Genomic DNA, 25,745 nt, shown 5'->3' on the forward strand with positions numbered 1-25,745 from the left:
CAGAACCTGCATGGAGACCCACAAGTTATGGGGTTCCATTTATTAAGGGATTAATAAATGTGGACCTTATTAGGCTTATGTGATAGGCCTGCTAAGGACCCAAAAGACCAGAAATTGACTTCCCAGCTTTGATTAGTAGCCCAGCCCATTGTAGCAGAAATCTGGAAGAAATTTAGATTTTTATAATTTGGGTTGCTGGTAAGCAAAGGGTTTGGAGAGTAGCTTTCTTTGAGAAGTGAACCTGTAAGATGAGAATGCAAAGAGGTCAAAGAAAGCGCAGGCCTTTGGTTGATTTACACCCTATGCCCTCTTAAAATGTGTTTTTTTGGGGGGGAGCTATTGAATTGTTTTTGTTTTTATTACGTATTTTGTGGTTTTATATATTGATTTCATTCCTGGGACCCCTGGGGATAGGGTGGTATATAAATTCAATAAATAAGAATAAGAAAATCCATTTGTGGAGATCCTTTATTGAACATGTGAATGTGCAAACCACTAATAGACTAGCTCCAACCCAATTCAAATCTGGTTCTTTTAGGCATGATGGGTGTAGGAATTAGAATCACTGAGCTGGGAGGGAACCCCAAATGTTATCTAGTCTAACCTTGCAATGTAGGAATAACATTGTAGGAATTGAATCCCTTTTCTTCACTCTGATCCTGCTCCAATCAGGTACTATGAATATGCTTTGAATGTGCTAATGACATAAAGCTTTCTTGGGGAGGCAAAATGAATGCTTGGGGGGGGACACAAGGGGATCGTATGTTTCTGGGTTCCCATTACCAGCCTACTGTGGGGAAATGAGGGGCATCAGGAGGGAAAAGGGAATTGGGCTTCTGTCCTGTTGTGGGGCAGTGGGGAGGGCTGAGATGGGCTCTCAAACGTCTCTTCTAAATAAAATATAATAATAATAATAATAATAATAATAATAATAATAATAATAATAATAATATTTATTATTAATACCCCACCCATCTGGCTGGGCTTCCTCGGCCACTCTGGGCGGCTTCCAACAAAATATTAAAATACAGTAGTCTGTTAAACATTAAAAGCTTCCTTAAACAGTGATGCCTTCAGATGTCTTCTAAAAGTCTGGTAGTTGTTTATCTCTTTGACATCTGGTGGGAGGGCGTTCCACAGGGCGGGAGCCACCACTGAGAAGGCCCTCTGCCTGCTTCTCTGTAACTTGGCTTCTCGCAGGGAGGGAACTGCCAGAAGGCCCTCAGTGCTGGACCTCAGGGTCTGGGCTGAACGATGGGGGTGGAGACGCTCCTTCAGGTATATTGGGCTGAGGCTGTTTAGGGCTTTAAAGGTCAGCACCAACACTTTGAATTGTGCTTGGAAACGTACTGGGAGCCAATGTAGGTATTTAAGGACTGGTGTTGTGTGGTTTCGGCGGCCGCTCCCAGTCCCCAGTCTAGCTGCCGCATTCTGGATTAGTTGTAGTTTCCAGGTCACCTTCAAAGGTAGCCCCACATAAAGTGCACTGCAGTAGTCCAAGCGGGAGATAACTAGAGTATGCAGCACTCTGGCGAGAAAGTCCGCTAGCAGGCAGGGTCTCATCCTGCGTACCAGATTGAGTTGGTAAACAGCTGCCCTGGACACAGAATTAACCTGCGCCTCCATGGACAGCTGTGAGTCCAGAATGACTCCCAGGCTGCACACCTGGTCCTTCAGGGGCACAGTTGCCCCATTCAGGACCAGGGAGTCCTATTCTGCAACAGAAGGGCCAAACTCACACTGGATCTTGTAATCAGGCGGAAGGAGCCGGATGTGGGACAAGGGGATCCGGCCGGTGTCGCCATCATCGAACTCCACTGTTATCAGATCCCCGTCTTCCTCCTGATCATGAGCCCCTTTGGATAGAAAAGGAAATGATTGTCGTCAGAACACACACACACCTTCTGACTGCTAAGTTCACTCTGCAGTCTTGGGTGATGTACTTCGCGGAAACCTTCTTGAAAGTCCATTGCATTAAGTGGATCACAAATACCTACATGCTTTCTGACACTTCCGATGGACATTCCCTTGGAGAAGCCGTGCTGGTTCTGCTTCAGCAAGGCTTGTTATTCTATGATGATTTACCCTTAACAATCCTTCCCATTTTCCTGGAACTGACGTTAAACTAGCCAGCCTGTAATTTCCAGTCCATGCCCCCACTTCCCAGATCCCTTTTCTAAAAGCAATTGGTGTTACATTGGCTACTTTCCAGTTCTGTTATGGAGGCTGAGGGACAAGTTGCGTATTTTTGTTCGTTAAAATTTCACATTTGCATTCAGACCCATCCAGGCCCAGTGTTTATTTTGTCAGTAAGGCTTGGCACTTCATCTCATATCACTACCACCTGCCTCTTCCTAAGACTCCCCTTCCTGCAAAAGGCACTGGGATCTTCTCTATAATTTTTGCTATGAAGACAGATGCAAATAATTCATTCTCCGCCATCTCATCTTCCTTTAGAGCAGGGTGGATAAAAAAATAAATGATTTTTTTTATTTAAATAAGATATTTTTTATTTAAATCAGATTTTTAAAATGAAATGCTTTCGGGGGGAAAATCTTTCTAAAGATAGCTTTCTGTTTAAGTTACATTCTAGTCCGAAGGCTATTCATCAGGAAATAAGGATTTGTTTTAAGTTTTTAATGTGCTAAAACTCAGTCCAAGTTTGTTTTTTTTAAAATGCTTAACCACATCACTTAACAAACATGGATGCATATGCTATAATGTTATTGTTTTAGCTAAATACATTGTTTAAATTGTTACTAATGATTATTTTTCTCCTTCCGATAAAGAACAGCAGAAAAGTTGTCCAAATATAAACAGTTAACTTATTAAAACTCAAAATAATTTCATAATTATCGGCCTATGTATTTCTGATAGTATAACCGAATCAGTAATTTTTTATATAACTGTAAAAACTACTCTGAAAATTTATTATTCCAAAAATGAAACCTTCACCTGGTTGTAAATATTAAGATTATACCAGCAAGGATGAGTCTTTCTGTAAAATAATAATAATAATAAAATGATTTAAATCAAGTCTTACTGACTAGTGATTTAAATCGTGATTTAAATCAAATCCACCCTGCTTTAGAGCACCTCTGACTCCCTCATCATCTGACTGAATTACGGTCTCACCTCGTACGACTGTCCCTGGGTAGAGGCAACGATACTGCTGGCTCCAGTAGGCAGCGATTCGCGTGCCTTCCGGGAGGAATCGCACCGAAGGAGGTTTCACGTCAATGATCTGTGCAGAAGGAAGCATCCGTTAACTCTTGCTTTTGCCCTGTGTGGTAGGTCAGGGGTGAGCAAAAGGTAGATCAGGGTGGCAACACGAGAACAGGGCCTTTTCGGTGGTGGCTCCCCGTTTGTGCAATGCTCTCCCCAGAGGCTCACCTGGCACCATCATTACATGTCTTTAGACGCCAGGCAGATACATTCCTCTACAATCAAGCCTATGGCTCTTAACTACCTTTTATCCTTTCAATGTGGGGTGTGTGTGTTCATTTTTAACTGAATTTATCTGGTTGTATTTTGTACTGTTAAGTCACTTGGGGACTTTTTGTATTTGTAGAAAGCAACTAAGAAATCTAATAAATAAGAATAAAAGCCGGAGCTCCACCAACACCAGCCCAGGTATCTTGTGACGCCCCTCCATCTTCTTCCCACCTTCTTTTCCCAAAGGCAACATGGAGTGTCCATCTTCCTAGAAAATTAAGGGGTCCCACTTACTGCTTCCTGCAGTAGCTGCTCCAGACAATAAATGTGGGGTCGGTTTCCTCGCTCTCCTTCCACCACAACTCGGTATCTGAAATGCACAAACCCAAAAAGCAACAGTGAAGGAGGAGGAAGAGGAGGAGGCGAAGAAACATCGAGAAGTTAAAACAAAACCATCAGAGAGAGATTTTTGATGCCCAAGAACGCTTTGCAAGCCGGTTTCCTTGGGAAACAATTGCATCGGGCCGATCTGTGCAGAATGGCAATTCAAGCCACCCAATTTCCAGTTGCAGGAGGAGATATTTATCAAGCTGGAAATATTTGCAGCATGGTTCGTCATTCTTAAGCCAGAGATTTTGGGCGGAGATAAACGAAAAAAAGCTGAATTTTGGCCCCAAAGTCAGAAGCAGTGAATATTTAGTGGCACTCCCTTGGTTGATAATTAGAAACAGATAGAAATAGACCCAAAACTATAAAACTAGATCTTTTTAAAAATTAAAAAAATAAAAGCCAGAGGCTGTCGTGGCATTTAGCATGTGGCTCGCTTTTGCACAAAGCCTGCTGGAACTTTTGCTGCAGGTGCCAAGGCGTGTTATTCCGCGCTTAAGAGCACCATATAAAAGCCCAAACTCTGCATTAATCAAAGCTGGACTCAATGGCCTTGCACTGATAAAGCACGTTCATAATTGTGCAAGTGGCAAAAAAAATTGTTTTGCATCTATCTTAAAATGGCAGCAGATGAAAATATAGCAGGAGCTGCGGGGTGGGAGAGATGTCTATTCAATGTGATGTTGGATGCAAAATACACTGCTATATTCTAACAGCTGCTTTCTGCAACAGGGTTAAAGGCAGCTGGTTCATCTGCTACGTGGGTCTTTATGGTTTCTCGATGGCTGCAGGGACCACTGTGTCAAAAAGTGGCCTGGGAGTTTAATCAGTAAATAAAGTGAGCCAGGTTTGTACTGCTTAATGGCATTTGCCTTCAACAGGTTGCTGTCAGTTTGCATTTCTTGGTGCAGAAAGTATTGATCTGATGTGGAGAGATCTTTCCTATTCTAATTAATTCAAGAGGGTTCTGGAAGCTTCTCTGTGTGAAAGAGACCAGCAGAAGGTTCCTGATGTTTGGGTTATTCCTTCCGAGAAGCTGAGTACAGTTGGCTTAAGCTGGTCCTGTTATCTCTTCTGTCAAGGTCACTATAAAAGTAAGGCCAGAAGGAGCCTGGGTTTCTCGTTCTCTATATCTCTTCCTTCAGTTGTGGTGTTCTATATATAGTGTTAAGGTTTAGTCTTATTATAAATTATTGGAAGTTTAAGTTAAGTCTGCTGCAATTGGATTTCTTATGGACAGTGCCAATTCTGAATTTATTGGATTTGTAATCATTATGCTCATTTGCCTTCAGTAGCAGTTAGTGACGGATTTCCGTATAAGCCAAACAAGCTATAGCTTAGGGCCCCACTCTCTTGGGGGCCCCCAAAATAATTAAAGGGGGGGGGGAAACCTGGATGCACATTTCCAAAATATAAAATAAGTTCAACAATTACTTTATAAAATACATAGTTATGTGCAAATGGCTTTAGATACCTATTAGGTCCATCAATTACCATATAGCATATATTCAACACAAAAAACAGCGACAATTTGTTGTTGACAAAGGACAGCGGGACATATAAAGGGCCCCATTACCTTCAGTAGCTGAGGGCCTCATCAAACCTAAATCTGGCTGTGGTAGCAGTAAAGCTCTGCTGGATGAAATACAATTGCCTCTGGTCTATTTTGGGGGAATCCTGCAACGTGTTTCAAGTTTTTACTTTGCTAACTATACACTGGAGTTCTGTTCTGGATCAATATTGAGTAGAATTCCAGGACAGTTGATTGTCATCATTTTGCCCTACTTCGGATTACACTGTATTTTTCGCTCCATAAGACGCACCTGACCATAAGACGCACTTAGTTTTTAGAGGAGGAAAACAAGAAAAAAAATATTCTGAACGAAACAGTGGATGCATGATTTTTGTGGTTCATGCTGTGGCCACAGACATGATATGTGATTTGACGGTGAGTTTGGGGTAGCCCAATGCAAAAACCCAAAGAATCCATGTGGGTCCATGCTTTGTAACCACGTTTTTGTGCCATTGTGGCCCCACGAAACAGTGGGTGTGTGATTTTTTTGGTGCAGGCTATAACCATGGACACGCTATGTGATCTGATGGAGAATTTGGAGTGACCCAATGCAAAAATCCTGAGGATCCATGTGCTTTTACCTCCCCCCCTCCCAGGCAGCCTCCTTTATCTCTAGCATCCCTTATCTCCCTCCTGATCGCTTGCTGATCAGCTGATCAGCGGCTTCGTTTCAACACCCCCTTCCCTCTTTTTTTTTTTTTTAAAAAAAGCATGATCTGCTTTTCGCCCCTGGAAAATTTGGCTCCAGGGACCACACATTCGCTCCATAAGACGCACAGACATTTCCCCTCACATTTTAGGAGGGAAAACGTGCGTCTTATGGAGCGAAAAATACGGTAAGTCACAGGCAGGAATCTCGGTGGGGCATTTCCGTGCCCACCACCCCCAGGGATCAGAGAGCTTTGGACTTAAGATGTTGCTGGACAGCAACTCCCAAGGCGCCATGACTTTCCAAGCACGTAGCACCCATCCCTTTTTCTTACATGTCAGGAGAGTGGACGGTCTTCACGTGGCCGGCGTAGAGGAGCTTGTCATCCATGGGGATGAGGACTCTCAAACCATCCTTTAGCTCGTCTTTGTCGATGATGCAAGAACGGGGGGCTGAAGGGCGACAGAGGGAGGGAGGGAGAGAATTAGCAGCACTTTCAAAGGCAGCAGAAATCTGCACCCATGTTACCTATGGCATACGCAGCCTTCTCCTTTTTTATTTATTTTTTTACATACATACAAAGAAGAAAACATTTAAATGAATTATGAAATTATAAAATTACAAAAGCACAAGAGCAACTCTCCCCTCCTGGGGTCTCCGGCACCTGGCATTCAGAAGCATTGATGCCCTCAATTGTGGAGGCAGAGGAGCAGAGCCATCCTGGCAAAGGAGCAGAGCTATCCATAGCCCTCTCTTCTTCTCTGAATTTGTCTAATTCTCTCTTAAAGCCAACCAAGTTGGTGGCCACACCGCCTCCTGTGGCAGGGAGTTCCACTGTCTTTGGAATGACGTTTCTGAACTCCATCTGAAAGCAGTCCCTGTAACTGCCGGGTGAAACTAAAGGATCACAATGATTATGCCAAAATGGCTAAAGTGACTGGAAGGATAAGAAATCAGGAAGACCAAAATTTTAATAATTTTGGGGAAACTGATAACTTAAAGACCATTGTAAACAGTGAAAATCGTTAGTAGGATTGGAATGATCACTTGTAGTTTAATGGTGAATTTTGGACACAGTGGAGAGGTAAAATATTTGGATCATCATAAAAGATGCAGGAGAAAATGATTAATAATAGGACCCACAAAGGGGACGAGGGAAATCCGAGAGATTCCTCGCAATCTGGTTTTTATGATCTGTGTTTGATATATGACTGTAAGATTTTAATCTGAAAAACCAAATAATTTTTTTAAAGGATCACAAAGATGGCTACCCCCAGCCCTGCAAAAGAAGAAGAAGAAGAAGAAGAAGAAGAATCCATGTGGACTGAAAGTTCTTGGAACTGTTTGCAGCCTTTTGGACGGGGCAGGAAGAAATCTAAGGAACCAGGAACCATCTCTCACCCGGAGTCAGCGGCCTCTCCAGGAGCAAACTGAGTGGCACATTCTCATCCTCCGAGAAGCTGCTGTCCTGGTTGGGCTCAAAATCCTCTTCGGCAGCCATGCTCTCCATCAGTTTGCTGACGGCGCCTCCTTTCCCTCGGTTCTGGGCCAGGGACAAAGCAAGCGGAGGTTAGAAAAACCTTTCTGCCAAGACCCACAGCCCTGGGACAGAGCTTTTCCTGAAGCACCAACTCTCCTCTTCCTCCCCTGCAACCCCCGTTCCATCCTCTAGCTTTTCCAAATCTATCCGTTATCTGCGTTTATTTCCCTCCCCTCAACTGAAACGGCGCCGTGGTTTGTGAAGGGCACCAATCTTGGCTAGGGGCCCCAATTCTCCTTGTGGAGCCACAATCCCTAGGGGTTTATGCAAAACAAATGCAATACCGTGGAAATCCCTGAAACGAGAAGTAATCGACACGAAATATTATCTTATAGAATTAAACTAAAACACAAAAATCAAAAAGTTTAAGGGAAAAAATTAGAAAAACCTAGAATTGAACAAAGCCTTAACAGGATGCCGGCTACAAACCTCGTTTCACTGAACTATTCAGTTTCCTCAGAAGGAAATAGAGAAATCATAAACCTTAAATGACCAAATTCAAAGAAAGAGGGTAAATCTCCCCAAAGGTCTGAAGTACTATAATCCTAGCTCAACCCAGGTGAAGCAAAGCGCAGTAATAAAGGATTGAGGACTCAGAGGTACAGTTTCTAAAACTGAGTTTACAAAAAAGGTTTGAAAATCTAAATGGCAAGTTTTAGACAAAGCCCAACTTAGAGGAAGCCAAGCACAGTAATAAAGAGTTAAGGACTCAGCTCTGAAAATTTTTGTATTGCCTTTACAAAAAGGTTTTTTTAAAAAAAAACACCCTAAATGTACAAATTCGAAGAAAGGAATACAAGATAAGCTGTTTTAGATTTTAAACAAACTCAAGAACAGGGCTATCCCTGTTGGTTTCTGTGTGTTGCCACTGTGCAGTGCTAGGGAATGTGTTCAGAAAGGACTCGTAACGCTGTCCTACATGCCAGGTAATGAAATTCCTGCTGATTTCTTGTCCAAGGTTGTTCCAAGGGATCAACACTGTACCTATGTACAGAGACTGGGTTTGTACTGAGATTGTACTGACACACTGCCCAGTGGTGTTCACAGAAAGGGGGAGGATGTTGGTTTCTGTGAGTTGCCACTGTGCAGTTGCTTGGAGTCACAGGACTCTGTTTTGCATTCCAGAGATTCCAGGCTATTGGAAGTCTCACGGAAGACAGGAGACGGATGTGATGTTACTGGTTTCCTGTTCCTTTGTGTTTCAGTTGCTCTCTGCTCTCACAGAGAGCGGTTGTTTCTTTTCTGTCTGCATAGTTAGAAATAAAATGCTCTTTGCAATGGAGCTCATACTATCTCGGCTCCTTCCCTGCGTGCTGGGGGATACTCTGTGTGATGGGAGAACGTGCTTGGAGACTCATCAAAGGCTCAGGTCGTTAATCACGTCGGAGGACTCAACCAGAAGAATCGCTCGGTCGAACGCAAGTCCGACAATCCCTAGGGGTAGCTTAAGAGCCATTCCCCTCTTCCGCCCAGGGAGCTCTGGGAAATGAATAGGGGTCTCCTCGCAAACCTCAGCACACGTAACCAACTACAGGTCCCAGAATCCTTTGGGGCAAGGAGCGATGGCTGTTTTGGCACCGCTGTGCTTTAAATGTATGGTGTGGCAGTAGCCTAATTCTGGGAGGGACAGAGATGCTTCTGCAGGGGGCTGTGTGGTTGTGGAGCAGGAGAAGCACCCAGGGTGGCGCATGGAGGCTGCCCAGCGCTGGCTCCGAGGCAGCTCTGGAAGCGGCTGCTGCTTCCCCAGTGGTACCCAAGACCCAGAAGACCAGGAAACTCCTCTGAGGATGGACTGGCTGCAGGGATCAGGGTGGCATTCCTTGCGGGTGCAATATACTAAGGGCCGAGAGCGCAGAAAAGGTGTCCAAAATCACAGTGGGCACCAAATCAAGCTTCGCTTGGAACCTTCCTTTATTTTTCTATGGAATTCCAACCCATGGGTGCAATTAGATCGGGGTAGGCAAACTAAGGTCTGGGGGCCGGATGTGGCCCAATCGCCTTCTCAATCCGGCCCTCGGATGGTCTGGGAATCAGTGTGTTTTTACATGAGTAGAATGTGTCCTTTTATTTAAAATGCATCTCTGGGTTATTTGTGGGGCACAGGAATTTGTTCATTCCTCCCCCAAAAAAATATAGTCTGGCCCCCCACAAGTTCTGAGGGACGGTGGACCGGCCCCCTGCTGAAAAGGTTGCTGACCCCTGAATTAGATGCTTTCTGAAATCTCACAAGCCGGGGGGGGGAGGACCCAAGTCCGGGGGCAGGGGGCAGTTTGAGCAACCTTGACTGTACCGCCCCCCCCCCCGTAACTAGCAAAACCAGGAGCCCATCATGCAAAACAACAAAAACTGCAGTGTGAATTATGCAACACAGCAGAAACGTGTGCAAATCCCCCCCCCAACATTGATATTATTCAGAATAAATTATGCAAAACGGCAGAATGCATTATGCAAAGTAAGAGCGGGGAAATTTGCAGAGCTACCCTGTATGAATACTTCAGATCTGACCTACACATTTTTTGTGGGGCAGATGGTTGCTGAAGTGGATTCTACCACTTCGAACCAGGGGGGTGGTGGTGGATGGAGGTGCCGTTTTCAAATGCTCCTCCATACATCTAAGAGGCGCTGCCAGCCTGTGTGAAGACCTCACCTCTTTCTTCACTTCTTTGGCTTTGGCCTTGGTTTTGCTTTTCTTGCTGGAGCCCAGGGAGCTGGTCAGGCTGCCTCGGGCATCAGGCATGGAGCTGGCAATGCCCGGAGGCGAGAGGGAAGAGGACGAGGACGAGGAAGACGAAGAGGAGGAGGAGGAGGAAGAGCAGAAGGGGCCTTCTTTGCTTTTCTTCTTCTGCGCAATGGAAATAAGAAGGGAAAGAAAGTTCTCTGTCAATCAGTATTGCTGGTCAGAAGGAAGGGAAAGGCAGGTGGTCAGCGAGTGCGACTCAAGAGGAGCCGGGGGAACGAAACCAGCCTGGGACTCCTATCCTCTTTTACCTTGCCCAGCCCTAGTCTCAGGTGTGGGGTGGCTGCCTGTGATTTGCTCCAAGGTGTGGGGAACCACATTCTGCACATGCTCAAATGATGCTTTCTGCATAGGTTCTGGAACCGTCGACTACAGCTTCTGCTGAGTCAATCTGGACCGTGTAGTAATAATAATAAATTTTATTTATACCCCGCCCTCCCCAGCCAAGACCGGGCTCTGGGTGGCTAACACCAGGTACAAAAACAGTTGATTAAAATACAACTTAAAACCAAGATTAAAATACAACATTAAAATGCAGCCTCATTTCAGTAGAAACTCAAATCAAAAACTTTTTGGGGATGAAAACGTCAAATCTTCACCAAGGCCAACTATCCAAACTGGTCCTATGTGGGCCAGAAAAAAGCCAGGGAAGTCCCCAAACAGGAGTTCCATCACAGAAGGAGAAAGTAAAGAGGCGAAGGGGATCGAGTTGATTCCAAGCCACAGGCCAGGCGGAACAACTCTGTCTTACAGGCCCTGTGGAAAAAATCGGAACCTGCAGGGCCCTGGTCTCATGAGACAGAACGTTCCACCAGGACGGGGCCAGTGTTGAAAAGGCCCTGGCTCTGGTTGAGGCTCATCTGACTTCCTTAGAGCCCGGGACCTATAGGGTGTTGCTATTTATGGTCCTTAAGATCCTCCGCGGGGCAGACTGAGAGAGGCGGTCCCGTAGGTACCAGGGTCCTAGAAAAAGCAGGAGGTCTGTCTTTCAGCCCAGTTCAAAGAGGACTAGAGAGCAAAGGTCTCTCATGGCATAGAGCCCTGGAGATGCTCAGCTACATGGACTAGTCGGTCGGACCTCATAAAAGGCGTTTGACGAGATGATGCTTATGGTTCCTTCCAAAACACTACGAAAAACGGGTGGCCGGCAGGCATAAATGAGCTGCCAGGAGATCCGACACCACAGAACAGGCTTCCCCAACCTGGTGCCCTCGAGATACAACCTCAGCCAGCAGGTTTCATGGCCAGCGATGTTGGTAGCTGCTGTTGTCCAACCACTGGAGTTCACCAGACTGGGGATCAAGGTGGCCGGCCAGCTGCGTGTGGGAAATCAGCAAGCAGGATTCGAGCACAAGAGCAACTCTCCCCTCCTGCGGTTTCCAGCAGTGGGTATTCAGAAGCATTGCTGCCTCTGACCGTGGAGGCAGAGAAGAGGAGCACCATGTCCAGCAGCCCCCAAAAGCCCTCTCCTCCCATGAATTTGTCTAATCCTCTTTTAAAGCCCTCTCCTCACGTGGAATTTGCCATTTTCTTGGCCGGCCACACCTTGGGCCTTCCAAGGATGAGAAACGAGGTGACAGGCAGGCTGAGATTCCTGCATTGCAGGGCATTGGACTAGATGATCCTCGGTGTCCCTTCCAACTCTACCATTCTATGTGCGAGCCGTTGGCCCAGGCCCTGTGGCCACTTCTCTAAGAAGACCCCAAGACTCTACAGGCCAGTTCGCATGTGCATCAGAAAGTAATAAACATACTCCTTGGTCAACAAACGAATATGGTCAACTCAAGGCAATCGAATGCTTTAATTATGTTCTGCACCCCTGCCCTGTTTAAATATTATGCCTACACAGCTGTACCTTGGTTTTTGAACAGCTTAGTTCTCGTACGTTTTGGCTCCCAAACGCCACAAACCTGGAAGTGAGTATTCCGGTTTGCGAACTATTTTTGGGAGCCGAAATGTCAGACGGGGCTTCCGATTGGCTGCAGAAAGCTCCTGCTCTGGTTTCCAAATGTTTTGGGAGTCAAACAGATTTCCGGAACGGATTCTGTTCGACTTCCGAAGTACGACTCTACTACAAACAGTCCCAGTCGCTACCTCCAACAAATTCACATACCTTAGGGTTTTATGTCTCATTTCCCCCTGACAACAATCCATAATTGCATATGGACCACAGTCATACCTCAGGTTACAGCCGCTTCAGGTTGTGATTTTTTGGGTTACGGACCGCCGAAACCCGGACGTACTGGAATGGGTTACTTCTGGGTTTCAGCAGTCGCGCATGCGCATGGGCAGAAGCGCCGAATCGCAACCCGTGCATGCGCAGACGTGGGTTGAGAATGCTGCGGGTTGAGAACGTGCATCCCGCACGGATCACGTTTGCAACCCAAGCGTCCACTGTATGTATATTGTCACCAAATCCTGTCTGCTAACACTGCGTTTTGCAGAATTTTGTACAGCCTTTCCCTTTTGCACCTCGTGGTTCGTACCTTGCTGAGTTCCTTCCTTTCTTTCCCTTTGCCTCCGTCTTTCTTGGGGCTGAGGGGCGTTCCCTTCACGCAGCGCCCGGCGGCTTTGGCCACGGGGGTCGAGCTGGTCTGCGCTGTGGAGGCCAGCCCGGCCGAAGAGGCCGTGGCGTCGTGGAGGAAGATCCGCTCGCTGCGCCGGCGGCTCCAGAGGTCGTCGTCGCTCGCCTCCAGCCCGAACTCGAAGCTCAGGTCCTTTGGGGACTTGAACTTCTTCAGCTTCCTGCTGCTCTTCTCGGACGCCATCTTGGCCCTTTCCAAGCTGCCTGCGGAGGTAACGTCCATCGCGCTCCCTGGCTGGGCGCCTGGGGCACTGCCAGCTTCCACCAGCCCCTTCTTCCCACGCAGGAGGCCGGAGGGAGACTTCTTCCTGATCTTCACCTCGCTCTCAGAGTCCGTGTATTCAAACTCCGTCCCTAAACGTGGAGAAAAGGGGCAGTCAAACCAAGCAATTCGACTGAACTTGGCAAGGTGCGTTCCTGGTCAAGGGCCAAAATCTGCATTTTTGTTTTGGAAGCAAAGAAGCAGGGCCTTTGCTGAGGTGGCCTCTGTAATGGCCTCTACAGCGGCCGGCTCCTCGCTTTTTAAATATATATATATATATATAGATAGATATATTTTTCAATTAAATTTTCTAAATTACATTTTGAAATATTCATTTAAACAACCTTAAAGCAATGACTTCCCTTCTTCTACTTCCGTGGTTCATTTTGCATACCATACATCCCTGAATATTTTACATGAACTAACTAAACCATTCAGTAATCCATTGTTACATCCATCAAAACTTATTTACACCGTTGGATTTAGCTTAAGGCTACCAGCATTTTTTAAATAAACACAATAAACGACCAGCTCCTCCATTATATGACCTTCGAAAAGGTCTTTCGGAGGCTGGCGTGATAGGTAACCGCTTTGACTCGCTGTTTCCCGGCTGCTGAATTTGCTGCGGTGGTTTTATATTGTCCCATTGCATTTCTATGTAAACAGCCAAGAGGCTAGGAAAGGCAGTATATAACAATATTATATATACGTACCACCTTTCACAGCATAGCTTCAAGGCACCTGACAGCTCAAGAAAACGGCTTATGTTGCAAAAGCACACATTGCACATCCCCCCCCCCCCGGGAAAATAGAAAAAAATATGGATTCTCAGACTTTGGCGTGTGTGTCAAACCATTCAGAAGACATCTGAAACAAGGGGAACTGCCCCCAAATTCTCTCTCTCTCTCTTTTCTTTGAAGATATTTATGTGGAAAAGGTTTGACTTTCAGGAGCTCGGACATTATTTTGACATGCCTAGCCAGATGTTTAGAAAGTTAATGTGAGTTTTAATCTTGTTGCCTATTGCTTTATAAACGTTCTGAAGTTTTAAATAATTGTGGTTCATATTTGTTATTGATAACTTTACTGTTTCCTCTTCTTCTACGAACCTCTTTGAAGTTTGTAGAAGTTTGTTATGCTTCCCTCCCCTTATGGCTTTGATCTATGGGCTACATTTAAAATGAGGCTGCATTTTAAGTTGCATTTTAACCTGCATTTTAAATTGGTTTTTTCCCCTTCCTACTATGTTTTTACTATAATTTTTACTTGTGTTAGCTGCCCTGAGCCCGGCTCTGGCCGGGGAGGGTGGGGTATAAATAAAATTTACTATTATTATTATTATTATTATTATTATTATTATTATTTGTGTTTTTACAATCAAACAGAAGCCCAGTTGTCAGTCCCAATACCCTAAAGCCCAAAGTCGTTTCAGTAGCATCCTACTGGCCCTTCCCTTGCAATCTCTTTCAACCGCGAGTCGTGCTTTGAGCTGCAGTCGCCTGGCAAGCGGTTGGTTAGTTTTGAAGCAAAATCAAAACCAAGCAAGCCCCTAAAAGAATCATTTTTGGCCCCAGAGTGGAAGTCAGAGCTCGAAAGCCTCCGGACGGGGGTCTCTCCTTCCGGTGCACAGCGGCAAAAGAGAGGAAGGGGAAACTGGACCAGCTGGAAGTGTGAATCTAAAGAAAGCTGTCTACCTGGTTGAGCTTCCCAATGCTGGATCCCCAACACTTGCACCCCCTGCTTCTCCCCCTTACCTCACAGACTGAGGGGGGAGAGACCCCCCAGGGAATCACTGGACCCCCTGCGTTCCTCTGGCCTCCTTTTGCCAGAAAGTCTTTTGCTAGCCTGAACCGACATCTCCGTTAGCAAATCCAGAAGGAAGGCCAAATTCAGGAAATGAGACTGTGGAAAACCCCCCCAGTGCCGCTCTTGGACCCACAAATGGGTCACGAGATCCTTCCGCTTTTGAGGCGGAGACCTAAGCCTTTGTTTTCATCAAGCCACGGGTATTTTTCTCAGAAATCCCCATTGGCTCTGTTCCGACGGTGGGGTCTCTCGCTCCCTTATTCTCAAATGCATATTTTCAAAACTGCATAAATGGCGAAAGATTTATACGATCTGAGGCGAAACCAGAGTAAGAAAGAGTGAGGAATGGTTTGAGAAGATATTGAATTATTTGAGTAGGTTTAAACAATTTGGGGGCAATTAAAATGTTAAAAGTTTAAAGAAACCTTGCGGAAGAAGGAGTGTTAAGGTATATAGAAGTGTACATATGGTTAATTTGAATATGTTATTACTGAATATTATTGAATATGTGTATTATTGAATATGTATATTATTGAATATTGTATACCCAATGTATCAGCCGAAGGGGGAGTTTCACTGTTTGTGTTTTGGTGGTTGGTATACACACACACACACACACACACACATATATATATATATATATATATACACATATACATATACATATATATATATAAAAGTTTCTGCTGCAGACATTACTGAGGGATCAAGGAGATCTAGATCACTCTGGAACAGGGCCAAAGACAATACCTAAATCGATTCATGCCCCAACTAGAGATGGAAAGGCCTGGGGGGGGGGAACTGGGGGGAAATGCAAAAAAAAAAAAAAAAGGTTTCCCCCCATTTTTCCCAGGGGGGGGGGCAGAAAAAAACCCCTGGGTTCTCCCCCAATTTCCCCGGTTTCTTTCCAGACCTTCCCATCTCTAGTTCCGACCAGAATCCCAAATCAGCAGTGCTCACCTGGGGCAAGGAAGAGAGCAAAACAAAGACTTCCCCACACATTTTTTTTCAAAGCCTGAAGGACAAAGTTGCATTAGGTAATAATAATAATAATAATAATAATAATAATAATAATAATAATAATTTATTATTTATTATTTGTACCCCACCCATCTGGCTAGGTTTCAAAAGCCACCCTGGGCGGATTCCACAGAGACCAAAAATATACTAAAATGTCACACATTAAAAACTTCCCTGAACATTACTCAATTGTAATTATTATAAAGGCTTTAAAAAAGAGGGAGGGGGGAATCTGCGCCAAGGTGTCCTTGATTATGAAAAAAAAATGAATTTTGCAATCCGTATGAAGAATTCAAACCCTCACATTTTTGCATAATTTAATCTTCCGGTTAAGAAGCCGGACACTGAAGGAGCTGGGGGCTGAAGCCTCCTGATCACCAAATGAAGGTGAATATTTGAGGGCCTTAGGGTGAAGGGCAGGTAATCAATAAGAAGGGAGGAGGAAGATGCAGGTGTAACTGAATAATCCGTTTCCCCACAAATCTGTTTTCTTGCAAAATGTTTTCCATTGCACAGTTATGGTAAGTCCATTTATACATCACTGCTGTATCCAAAATCTTTTTTTTTTTTTAATTGTTCGGAAATGGGGTATTTCCAATACAAAGAGATGGGTGCCTTTGCTGAAGTCAAAATAATAGTTGATGGGCTATGCTGAAATGGCAAAACTAACTGGAAGGCTCAGGAACCAAGAGGACAAGAACTTTAAAAAAGAATGGGGAGAGTTTTTAATTTACTTAGGAGACCATTGTAAGCAGATGAAAACATTAGCAGGATTTTAACCACACTTGTAAGGTAACAAAGACTATGAACAATTTAGATTGATTTTATCATGTGGATAATGGAATAATAATGCAGTTGTAAATGTCGACATTAAGAGCCATGGAGGGGATGGAGAAATCTCTTTATATGGATAGGTAATTGGTTTTGTATTAAAATGATATTTGTAAAATAAAAAATATTTCAAAAAAATATTTCAAAAAATATAACAACAACAACTATCTCTTTTTATAGTTCAATATAGTTTAATAATACGTTGGTAGTTTAATATAGTTTAATAATATGTCAATAATATTAATATATGACTGCAAGCACCTGGCAATCGTTTTTAATGATTTCTGTGCAATTTTACATGCATTTACTTACCAAGCAAGACTAACCTATATTAACTTAACCAAAATAGACTATGAATTCCCAAGTCATGTTCCAACTTTTTAGCACCCCTCACTTTTGCCATTTGAAAGTGAAAAATTCCACAGGCCCTAATGTTGTAGGGGCCACCTGGAACTGGAGAAAAAGGAAGGGCAGAAATACATTCAATAAACTACTGCAACGCGCTCTACGTGGGGCTACCTTTGAAGGTGACCCGGAAACTGCAATTAATCCAGAATGCGGCAGCTAGACTGGTGACTGGGAGTGGCCGCCGGGACCATATAACACCGGTTCTGAGAGACCTGCATTGGCTCCCAGTACGTTTCCGAGCACGATTCAAAGTGTTGGTGCTGACCTTTAAAGCCCTAAACGGCCTCGGTCCTGTATACCTGAAGGAGCGTCTCCACCCCCATCGCTCAGCCCGGACACTGAGATCCAGCGCTGAGAGCCTTCTGGCGGTTCCCTCATTGCGAGAAGCGAGGCTACAGGGAACCAGACAGAGGGCCTTCTCGGTAGTGGCGCCCGCCCTGTGGAACGCTCTCCCATCAGATGTCAAAGAGATAAATAATTACCTGATATTCAGAAGACATCTTAAGGCAGCCCTGTTCAGGGAAGTTTTTAATATGTAACGCTGTACTGTTTTTAACACTGATTGGGAGCCGCCCAGAGTGGCTGGGGAAACTCAGCTAGATGGGCGGGGTATAAATAATAAATTATTACTATTATTATTATAATCATCATAATTACCCCTGAAATAGCCCTGGGTTATTGCTCTGTGGTTATTGAATGTTGACCTGAGTGTTGAGATGATGGAAACTGAAAACCAGGGATGGAATGCAGAACAGAATGGAGCAGCTGGAAAAGGAGGGAGGAGGTAAGACCCCCTTGCACCCACAACCTCCTTCTCCATCCCCCTTTAATCCCCCTTTAGGGCCTTTGCCACACCTATATACCTTTGGGGACATTGAGATGCCACAGGAGAGCATCTCAGACCAAACCCAGGTTTCTATCTCCTTGCAACGGAGGGAGATGTGCAAAGATAGAGCAGCAAGAAGCGAGAGGCTAAAAATAAGGCAGGCGTCCTTTCCCGTTCCGAATTCCGCTATAATTCCATTATCATTTAATACATATTAATAAAGGGGGTTTATAAATGGAGCCTTTTTGCAGAGCTGCCTGCCTTCGAAAGATGTTGCCCTGGGGGGACTTATCCAGCCACGGGCACACGAGGGAATGTGAAAAAGCGAAATTTCCATTATTCATGAAAGAAGTCCCAGACAGGAGGTGGTGAGCTGTTTCCAGATGGGGCCGCCTCTCCAGCCCAGCTCCCCTGTCCCAGGATTCATCCCTGGACTTTTGCATAGCCCTAAACCAGGATGGGACACGGGTGGCGCTGTGGATTAAACCACAGAGCCTAGGACTTGCTGATCAGAAGGTTGGTGGTTCGAATCCCCGCGACGGGGTGAGCTCCCGTTGCTCGGTCCCTGCTCCTGCCAACCTAGCAGTTCAAAAGCACGTCAAGTGCAAGTAGATCAATAGGTACCGCTCCGGCGGGAAGGTAAATGGCGATTCCGTGCGCTGCTCTGGTTCGCCAGAAGTGGCTTAGTCATGCTAGTCACATGACCCAGAAGCTGTACGCCGGCTCCCTCGGCCAATAAAGCGAGATGAGCACCACAACCCCAGAGTCGTCCACAACTGGACCTAATGGCTACAAGGGGTCCCTTTACTTTTAAACCAGGATAGGTTAATGTAGGAATGAGCCCTGCCCTGGGTCAGACCACTGGCCCATCTAGACATGTCCTGGGTTTCCTCTTACTGCCACCAGGATTTATGGAAGACCTTCATCCCACCCTCTTTAACTGGAGGTCCTGGTTGGCCAGATGAAGGTCATTCTGTCCAGCCAAGCTCTACTTCTCTTTCAAATCAGAACCAGTGAAGGCAGTGAAGGTCCTGTGTGAGTGCCTGGAGGTGGTTGGAGGATGGATGGCGGCTAAGAGATTGAGGTTGAATCCTGACAAGTCAGAAGTACTGTTTTGGGGAAACATGGGGTGCGCGGGCGTGGGGGACTCCCTGGTTCTGAATGGGGCAACTGTACCACCGAAGGACCAAGTGTGCAGCCTGGGAGTCAATTTGGACCCACAGCTGTCCATGTAGGCGCAGGTCACTTATGTGTCCAGGGCAGCTGTCTACCAGCTCTATCTGCTACGCAGGATGAGATCCTCCCTGTCTGTGGACTGTCTCACCAGAGTGGTGCATGCTCTAGTTATCTCCCGCTTGGACTACTGCATTGCGCTCTACATGGGGCTACCTTTGAAGGTGAGTCAGAAACTACAACTAATCCAGAATGCGGCAGCTAGACTGGTGACTGGAAGCGGCCACCGAAACCACACAACACAGGTCCTTAAAGACCTACATTGGCTCCCAGTACGTTTCTGAGCACAATTCAAAGTGTTGGTGCTGATCTTGAAAGCCCTAAATGGCCTTGGCCCAGTAGACCTGAAGAAGCGTCTCCACCCCCATCATTCGGCCCTGACCCTGAGGTCTAGCTCCGAGGGCCTTCTGGCGGTCCCTCACTGTGAGAAGTGAGATTGCTGGGAACTAGGCAGAGGGCCTTCTCGGTGGTGGCACCCGCCCTGTGGAATGCCCTCCCATCAGATGTCAAGGAAATCAACAACTATCTGACTTTTAGAAGACATCTGAAGGCAGCCCTGTTTAGGGAAGTTTTTAATGTTTGATGTTTTATCATGGTTTTAAATATTCTGTTGGGAGCCACCCAGAGTGGCTGGGGAAACCCAGCCAGATGGGCGGGGTATAAATAAATTATTATTATTATTATTATTATCCAGGTTGGAGGAAGAACAAATTTTAGGTTCTGTTTTGTGTTCTCCTAGCAGGCATCCCCAAACTCGGCCCTCCAGATGTTTTTGGGACTACAACTCCCATCATCCCTAGCTAACAGGACCAGTGGTCAGGGATGATGGGAACTGTAGTCCCAGAACATATGGAGGGCCGCGTTTGGGGGATGCCCGTCTCCTAGGAACTTGAAGCCAACATCCAGAGCGCAGTGCAAAAGACATACAGGCGCTTAGAGCTGAAGAGTGCGGTGCCTCTGAGCGTCTGCAGAGCGCAGGGATTAGTTCGGAGCGCCAGAACTGAACCCATCGATGCAAACTCACCCATCAGGCTCTGCCTCTCTTCCTTCTTCTTGGCTTTCTGCTTGGCTTCCAGCTGGACGATGGAAAGAGAGGGTGGGATGATGGGGCTGGGGAGGGCGCTGGCCGCAAACCTCGCCAGAAGCCCCAAGCCGCTCTCATCCAAGGCAGGGGACGAAAGCCTGGCGCTGTTCCCCACTCCATAGTCCCCCGCTTCCTCCTCTTCTTCTTCCTCCTCCTCTTCTGAGCTGGAATCTGGTAGAAGACAAGATGGCGTTACCAATCTGAAGCGTGGCGCAGCCAAGCAGCCTCTCACTCTCAGCAGATCACAGCAGCCACCCATCTTGCAAGCTCTCAGCCAAACCAAGGTTCAGCATTGGGTTGTTGTCTCTGCATTGCCGGCTCTTTTTGGACCGCGGTTCCCATCATCCCTGGCAGCTGGTTCTGCTGGCTAGGGATGGTGGGAGTTGTAGTCCAACAAGACCCAAGTTTGAGAAACACGAGGTTTGAGGAATGGGTAGGTATATGGGGGCAGCAATGCAGAGCACCCGGCCCTCCTTTTGCCCAGGCTCCATCCTTGAATCAGTGAGATTTACAGAACAGAGTGAAGAACCTCTAAGACCTCAGGCTGATTTTGGCTCACCACTTCGGCCCAGAGGCCATTTCCCCAAAACTGCCCACCTATTTCTGTATTTTAATATTTTGTTGGAAGTCGCCCAGAGTGGCTGGGGGAGCCCAGGCAGATGGGTGGGGTATAAATAATAAATTATTATTATTTATTATTAATTATTAATTTATTATTATTATTATTATTATTATTATTATTATTATTATTATTATTATTATTTGCTAGAAGAGGGGCTCAGTAGAGAGAGGAGACTCGCAAGGAGTTATAGGGCAAGAGAAGGCCAACAACTCTGGGCTAACACTGCCCTCCCCCCATGAATTTACCGTATTTTTCGCCCTATAGGACGCACTTTTTCCCCTCCAAAAATGAAGGGGAAATATGTGTGTGTCCTATGGGGCGAATGCAGGCTTTCGCTGAAGCCTGGAGAGTGAGAGGGGTCGGTATGCACGACCCCTCTCGCTCTCCAGGCTTCAGGAAGCTCTTGCGGATAGCAGCCTGTTCTGGGGGCTGGGGTTGGGGGAAGCTCGGGCTTCCCCCGCCCCAGCCCCGCGCCCGGGGGGGAAATAAAATTGTTTTTATTTATTTCCCCCCCAAAAAAACTAGGTGCGCCCTATGGGCCGGTGCGCCCTATGGGGCGAAAAATACAGTAATAATTGTTAACCACATGAGTTAACAAACATGGATACATATGCTATAATGTTATCGTTTCAGTTAAATAAATTGTTTACATTGTTATTAAGGATTATTTTTCTCCTTCCAATAAAGCGCAGCAGGAAAGTTTGTCCAAACAGAAACAGCTAACTTATTAAACCTCGCAATAATTTCATAATTATTAGTCTATGTATTTCTAATAGTATAACCACATCAGTAGTTTTTGACAGAACTGTAAAAACTATTCTGAAAATTTATTATTCCAAAAATGAAATCTTCATCTGGTTGTAAATATTAAGATTATACCAGCAAGAACAAGTCTTTCTGTAAAAAAAAAACCATTGATTTAAATCAAGTCTTAATGACTAGTGATTTAAATTTTAACCGCTGCGCAAGTTGTGAATGACCTGCGTTGAGTTTCTTAGCTCCTGCCGAAAGCTTACAGGACAGCTGCACCTCCAAAACTGCTCGCTTAGTGTGGATTTCAAATGATACAAACTGGGAGTTTATTTTAGTAAGGCTTATCTACACACACACACACACACACACACACACACACACTGGATTGCTGAGTGAGTGGCCCAAAACTTTATGGAAGTATCCTGGACGTTGATCTATTTTTGTTATTTATACCCCACATTCGCATTCTAAAATAGAAACCAGCGTTGGAAAGGGAACCTCCAAAGGCCATCTATCCCAACCCACAGCTACAGCATCTCCAGCAAGTGGCTGACAGCATCGTACCCCAAAAAGGATCCTCAGGGTAGCTAAGAGCCACTGTAAGATAAGCTAAAAAGTCAACGTAACACATAGATGTGCTAAAAGTCACCCTCGCTGATGAGATTAAGAGGACGCCTTTTTTGCCGTACCATCACGACCAAAATCCGCTTTTGATAGCTCCCCCCCCCCCCCCGACAGAGCGGCAAAAATAAGGGAAGCAAAAGTTTGATCAAGCAACAGACAGACATTTGTTAAGTCAGCACATAAATGCAACAAGGGGTGCGGGATGAGGGGAGCGGAGGGCGAGCAATGCACACGGAAGATTAATTTGGCATCGATATTGCAGCCAAGACAGGACGGTTTCATCACAGAGCCAAGCAGACTTGCAGTGTACAAAGCTGGCTAAGTGCAGGCAGACGTTAAGACAGCTATGGGGTCCTCCACATCTGGTTTTAAATTGGCCGGTCCAAATTCCAGTAACTTTGGGGTTTTCCTTTCAGAGTCTTACACGCATTTGCAGAAGGCATAACAAGCCTCCGTTATTTTTCCATTTGCGTTTACATACTGCCGACTCCAGAAATAGACTTTCCATCAGCGACAATAATAATAATAATAATAATAATAATAATAATAATAATAATAATAATCAATCACCACTGTTATTATATTATTAACTCTGTTTCAGATGGTGGCATTGCTGTTATTATTTTGTCTCTAGGAGTGACGTAATATTTACTATAATATAATAATTACAAGCAAATGTGGTGCGGAGGTTAGAGGGTCAGACTAGGGCCTGGCAGACACCAGGGTTCAAATCTCCCCTACTTGGCCATGATGAAGCTCATTGGGTCATGGGTTCGAGTTCCGCAGCGGGGTGGGCTGGATGACCCTTGGTGTATCTTCCACCTCCACAATTCTGTGATTCTGTTGTGACATGCAAACACGGCCACAGAGCTCCTCTGCCAGAAGCTGAGTTTCCGCCTTGCAGGCACCGACCTACTTTCCAAGCAAAGAAGTCGGCGCTACCGGGGTTCATCTTTTTTTAGGGCAGCGGCCTACTTCTCGTTCAAAGGGCAGGGAAGCGGAAATCCTCACTCAATTTTTGTGCGTTGGGTAAGTAGGAAACTTCCGAGGGGGGTAGCAAACGAGGCCAGCAAAGGAGGTCTCGTGTTTTCCCTCGAGGGCTATCCTTTGTTCCCGAAAAACTTTCTCCATTCTCACGTTGCCTCGGGTGGAAACGTTCGCAACAGATCATAACCCGCCCTGCCCCCCAATAATTGTCGCTTTTTCTGGAGCCCTCAGCAAGAAACAGCCGGCTGTTCGCAAAAGTTCCTTGCGGGAATCGAAATGGGCATGCTTAATTTTTTACGGAAGAGAAGGACGGGTGGGGGGGGGACCAGAAAATTTCAGTGTTTTTGTCATCAAAAACCGAAAAGACCACGAGGCTGCTGAGGTTCAAAGAGGACGTCAAAAGGGGGAACAAAAGTGTTTTTTGCCTACCTACATAACAAGGTTTAGGGACCTTTCGCTGCAGAGCGCCTGCCCTGCTCCAAGCCAATCGCTTTGCCTCTTGAGCGGAGCGTGAGAACAAACGTGAAGGACCGACACAAACATGGAAAGCGTCATGGGGAGGGGTCAGGGGCAGAGGGGCTGCAAGGAGAAAGCGAGCAATGCTAGAAAAGCTGAGGTTAATTCACGGTTTTAGTAAAATCAGGGAAAGCCATTAGAAACGCCACTACCCAAATATCCCTCGTCGTAAAGTGCTCTTCCCTCCCCTCCCTCCCCTTCCCACCAAGATTACGCCTTCCTTCCTCTTTCTTTCTTTCTTTCTTTCTTTCTTTCTTTCTTTCTTCCTTCCTTCCTTCCTTCCTTCCTTCCTTCCTTCCTTCCTTCCTTCCTTCCTTCCTTCTTCCTCCCTCCCTCCTTCCCTCCCTCCCTCTTTGCCAAGTGGCAAAGGGCACTAATAAAATTCCTGTTTTTCCCCCCAAGGCCTTGCATTCAGATCTCTCCCTCTACCCTGATCTCATATTAAGTAATTCCTTTGCTCCTGTACATCTGTTGCAAGGTCTGAAATATTCATAACCTGCTTTATTTATTTAATTTTCAAAAAGCAGAATTAATAGGGGTGGAGGGAAGCCTTAAAATTATTAGAGCCCAATTGGAACTGACAAAGAAAAATCGGTTTCATTTTATAGAATTAAGCCATTTTTAGAAGCAAAAATTACTAAGCTTAATCATTCCTTTTTTCTTTTCCCAAGCTACGTCTTTCTTCCTTTATTAAAAGTGAATTTGCGGGGGGTGGGGTGGGGAAACAGCCCACTGTGGAATAATCTGTGCAGAACATGACAAGCTGTGTTTTGGAGTGGGGGGGGGGAGGAGAGATTGATGCATAATGTGCTTTTCCTCCTGGAAAACAAAGCACGTTCAAAGAATCTGCAAGCCAGGGATATTTGAATAATACAAAGAACGCCACAATTTTGTTAATTCTTTCTTTTTCTTTGGTGCTAAGTCTTCGGGAGCAATGAGGGGACAGCGGAATGGGGCGAAGAAGCCGCAAGCTAAAAAAATCCCCCCCACTAGCGAGAGATGCAGCAACAGAGACGAGGCAGACTGGTTTAGTTAAATACAAACTGGATACTTTTAATAGAAAGCTTGGTACCAAATTGCAGTACAGACATCGAGGGGGCACTCCCACACAACGTGGCATCTAAGTTACAAACCTCCCCCCCCCCCAAGACCCTCTAACACATGCAAAAAAAAGCAAAGAACCACATACAACAACAGCGATGGCGGGAAGAGATGGAGGGTTAAAAAAAAGGAAAGAAACAGATTTGGGAAGGGTCGGGGTGGACAGCAAAGGCTAAAGGCTCCAAGGGATCTTAGAGCTCTTAGAAGAGCGAGTCAGTAATAAAATACAGAGGTACCTTGGTTCTCAAATGCCTTGGTACTCAAACAACTTGGAACCCGAACGCTGCAAACCCGGAAGTAAGTGTTCCGGTTTGCAAACTTTTTTCAGAAGCCAAACATGCTCCGTTTTGAGTGCCACACTTCCATTTTGAGTGTTACGCTGAGGTCTGCCTGTTTTTGCTATTTATTTTGCATGTTTTTTTGTTTTGGGGGCTCTTTTTAATTTTTTGTGACAGTGTGGAACCCAGTTCAGCTACTGATTGTGTGACTGCAGTACATTGTTGATTGCTTTCATTTTATGGATCCATGGTCTCGTTAGACAGTAAAATTCATGTTCAATTGCTGTTTGGGGGGTTGCTTTTAAAAGTCTGGAGCAGATTCACCCATTTTGCATTACTTTCTATGGGAAAGTGCGCCTTGGTTTTGGAACGCTTTGGTTTTGGAACAGACTTCCAGAACAGATTAAGTCTGAGAACCAAGGTACCACTGTAATAATAATAATAATAAGAGCTAGAGGCAAAAGCAGATGCAAAAAAGAATACCAACAA

At 45.5% G+C, this 25,745-nt stretch overlaps 1 protein-coding gene across 5 annotated transcripts in view; it reads right to left on the reverse strand.

The window, feature by feature from the left end:
• The window catches only part of TNRC18 (trinucleotide repeat containing 18), a 123,621-nt gene that overhangs the window by 10,561 nt on the left and 87,315 nt on the right, over window positions 1-25,745 (reverse strand). For 4 of the 5 annotated variants that reach the window (XM_077918743.1, XM_077918742.1, XM_077918741.1 and 1 more), the window contains 9 exons: window positions 23,791-23,940; window positions 20,316-20,546; window positions 12,808-13,259; window positions 10,232-10,426; window positions 7,446-7,587; window positions 6,379-6,496; window positions 3,730-3,805; window positions 3,136-3,244; window positions 1,740-1,856 (listed from right to left, as the gene is read on the reverse strand). In XM_077918743.1, coding sequence (XP_077774869.1) covers window positions 1,740-1,856; window positions 3,136-3,244; window positions 3,730-3,805; window positions 6,379-6,496; window positions 7,446-7,587; window positions 10,232-10,426; window positions 12,808-13,259; window positions 20,316-20,546; window positions 23,791-23,940 — 1,590 coding nt within the window. The remainder of the gene's footprint in view (window positions 1-1,739; window positions 1,857-3,135; window positions 3,245-3,729; window positions 3,806-6,378; window positions 6,497-7,445; window positions 7,588-10,231; window positions 10,427-12,807; window positions 13,260-20,315; window positions 20,547-23,790; window positions 23,941-25,745) is intronic. The other variant, XM_077918744.1, reaches the window with a different exon arrangement.

This window comes from Podarcis muralis, chromosome 14 (assembly GCF_964188315.1).
Source record: "Podarcis muralis chromosome 14, rPodMur119.hap1.1, whole genome shotgun sequence".
NCBI lineage: Eukaryota > Metazoa > Chordata > Lepidosauria > Squamata > Lacertidae > Podarcis > Podarcis muralis.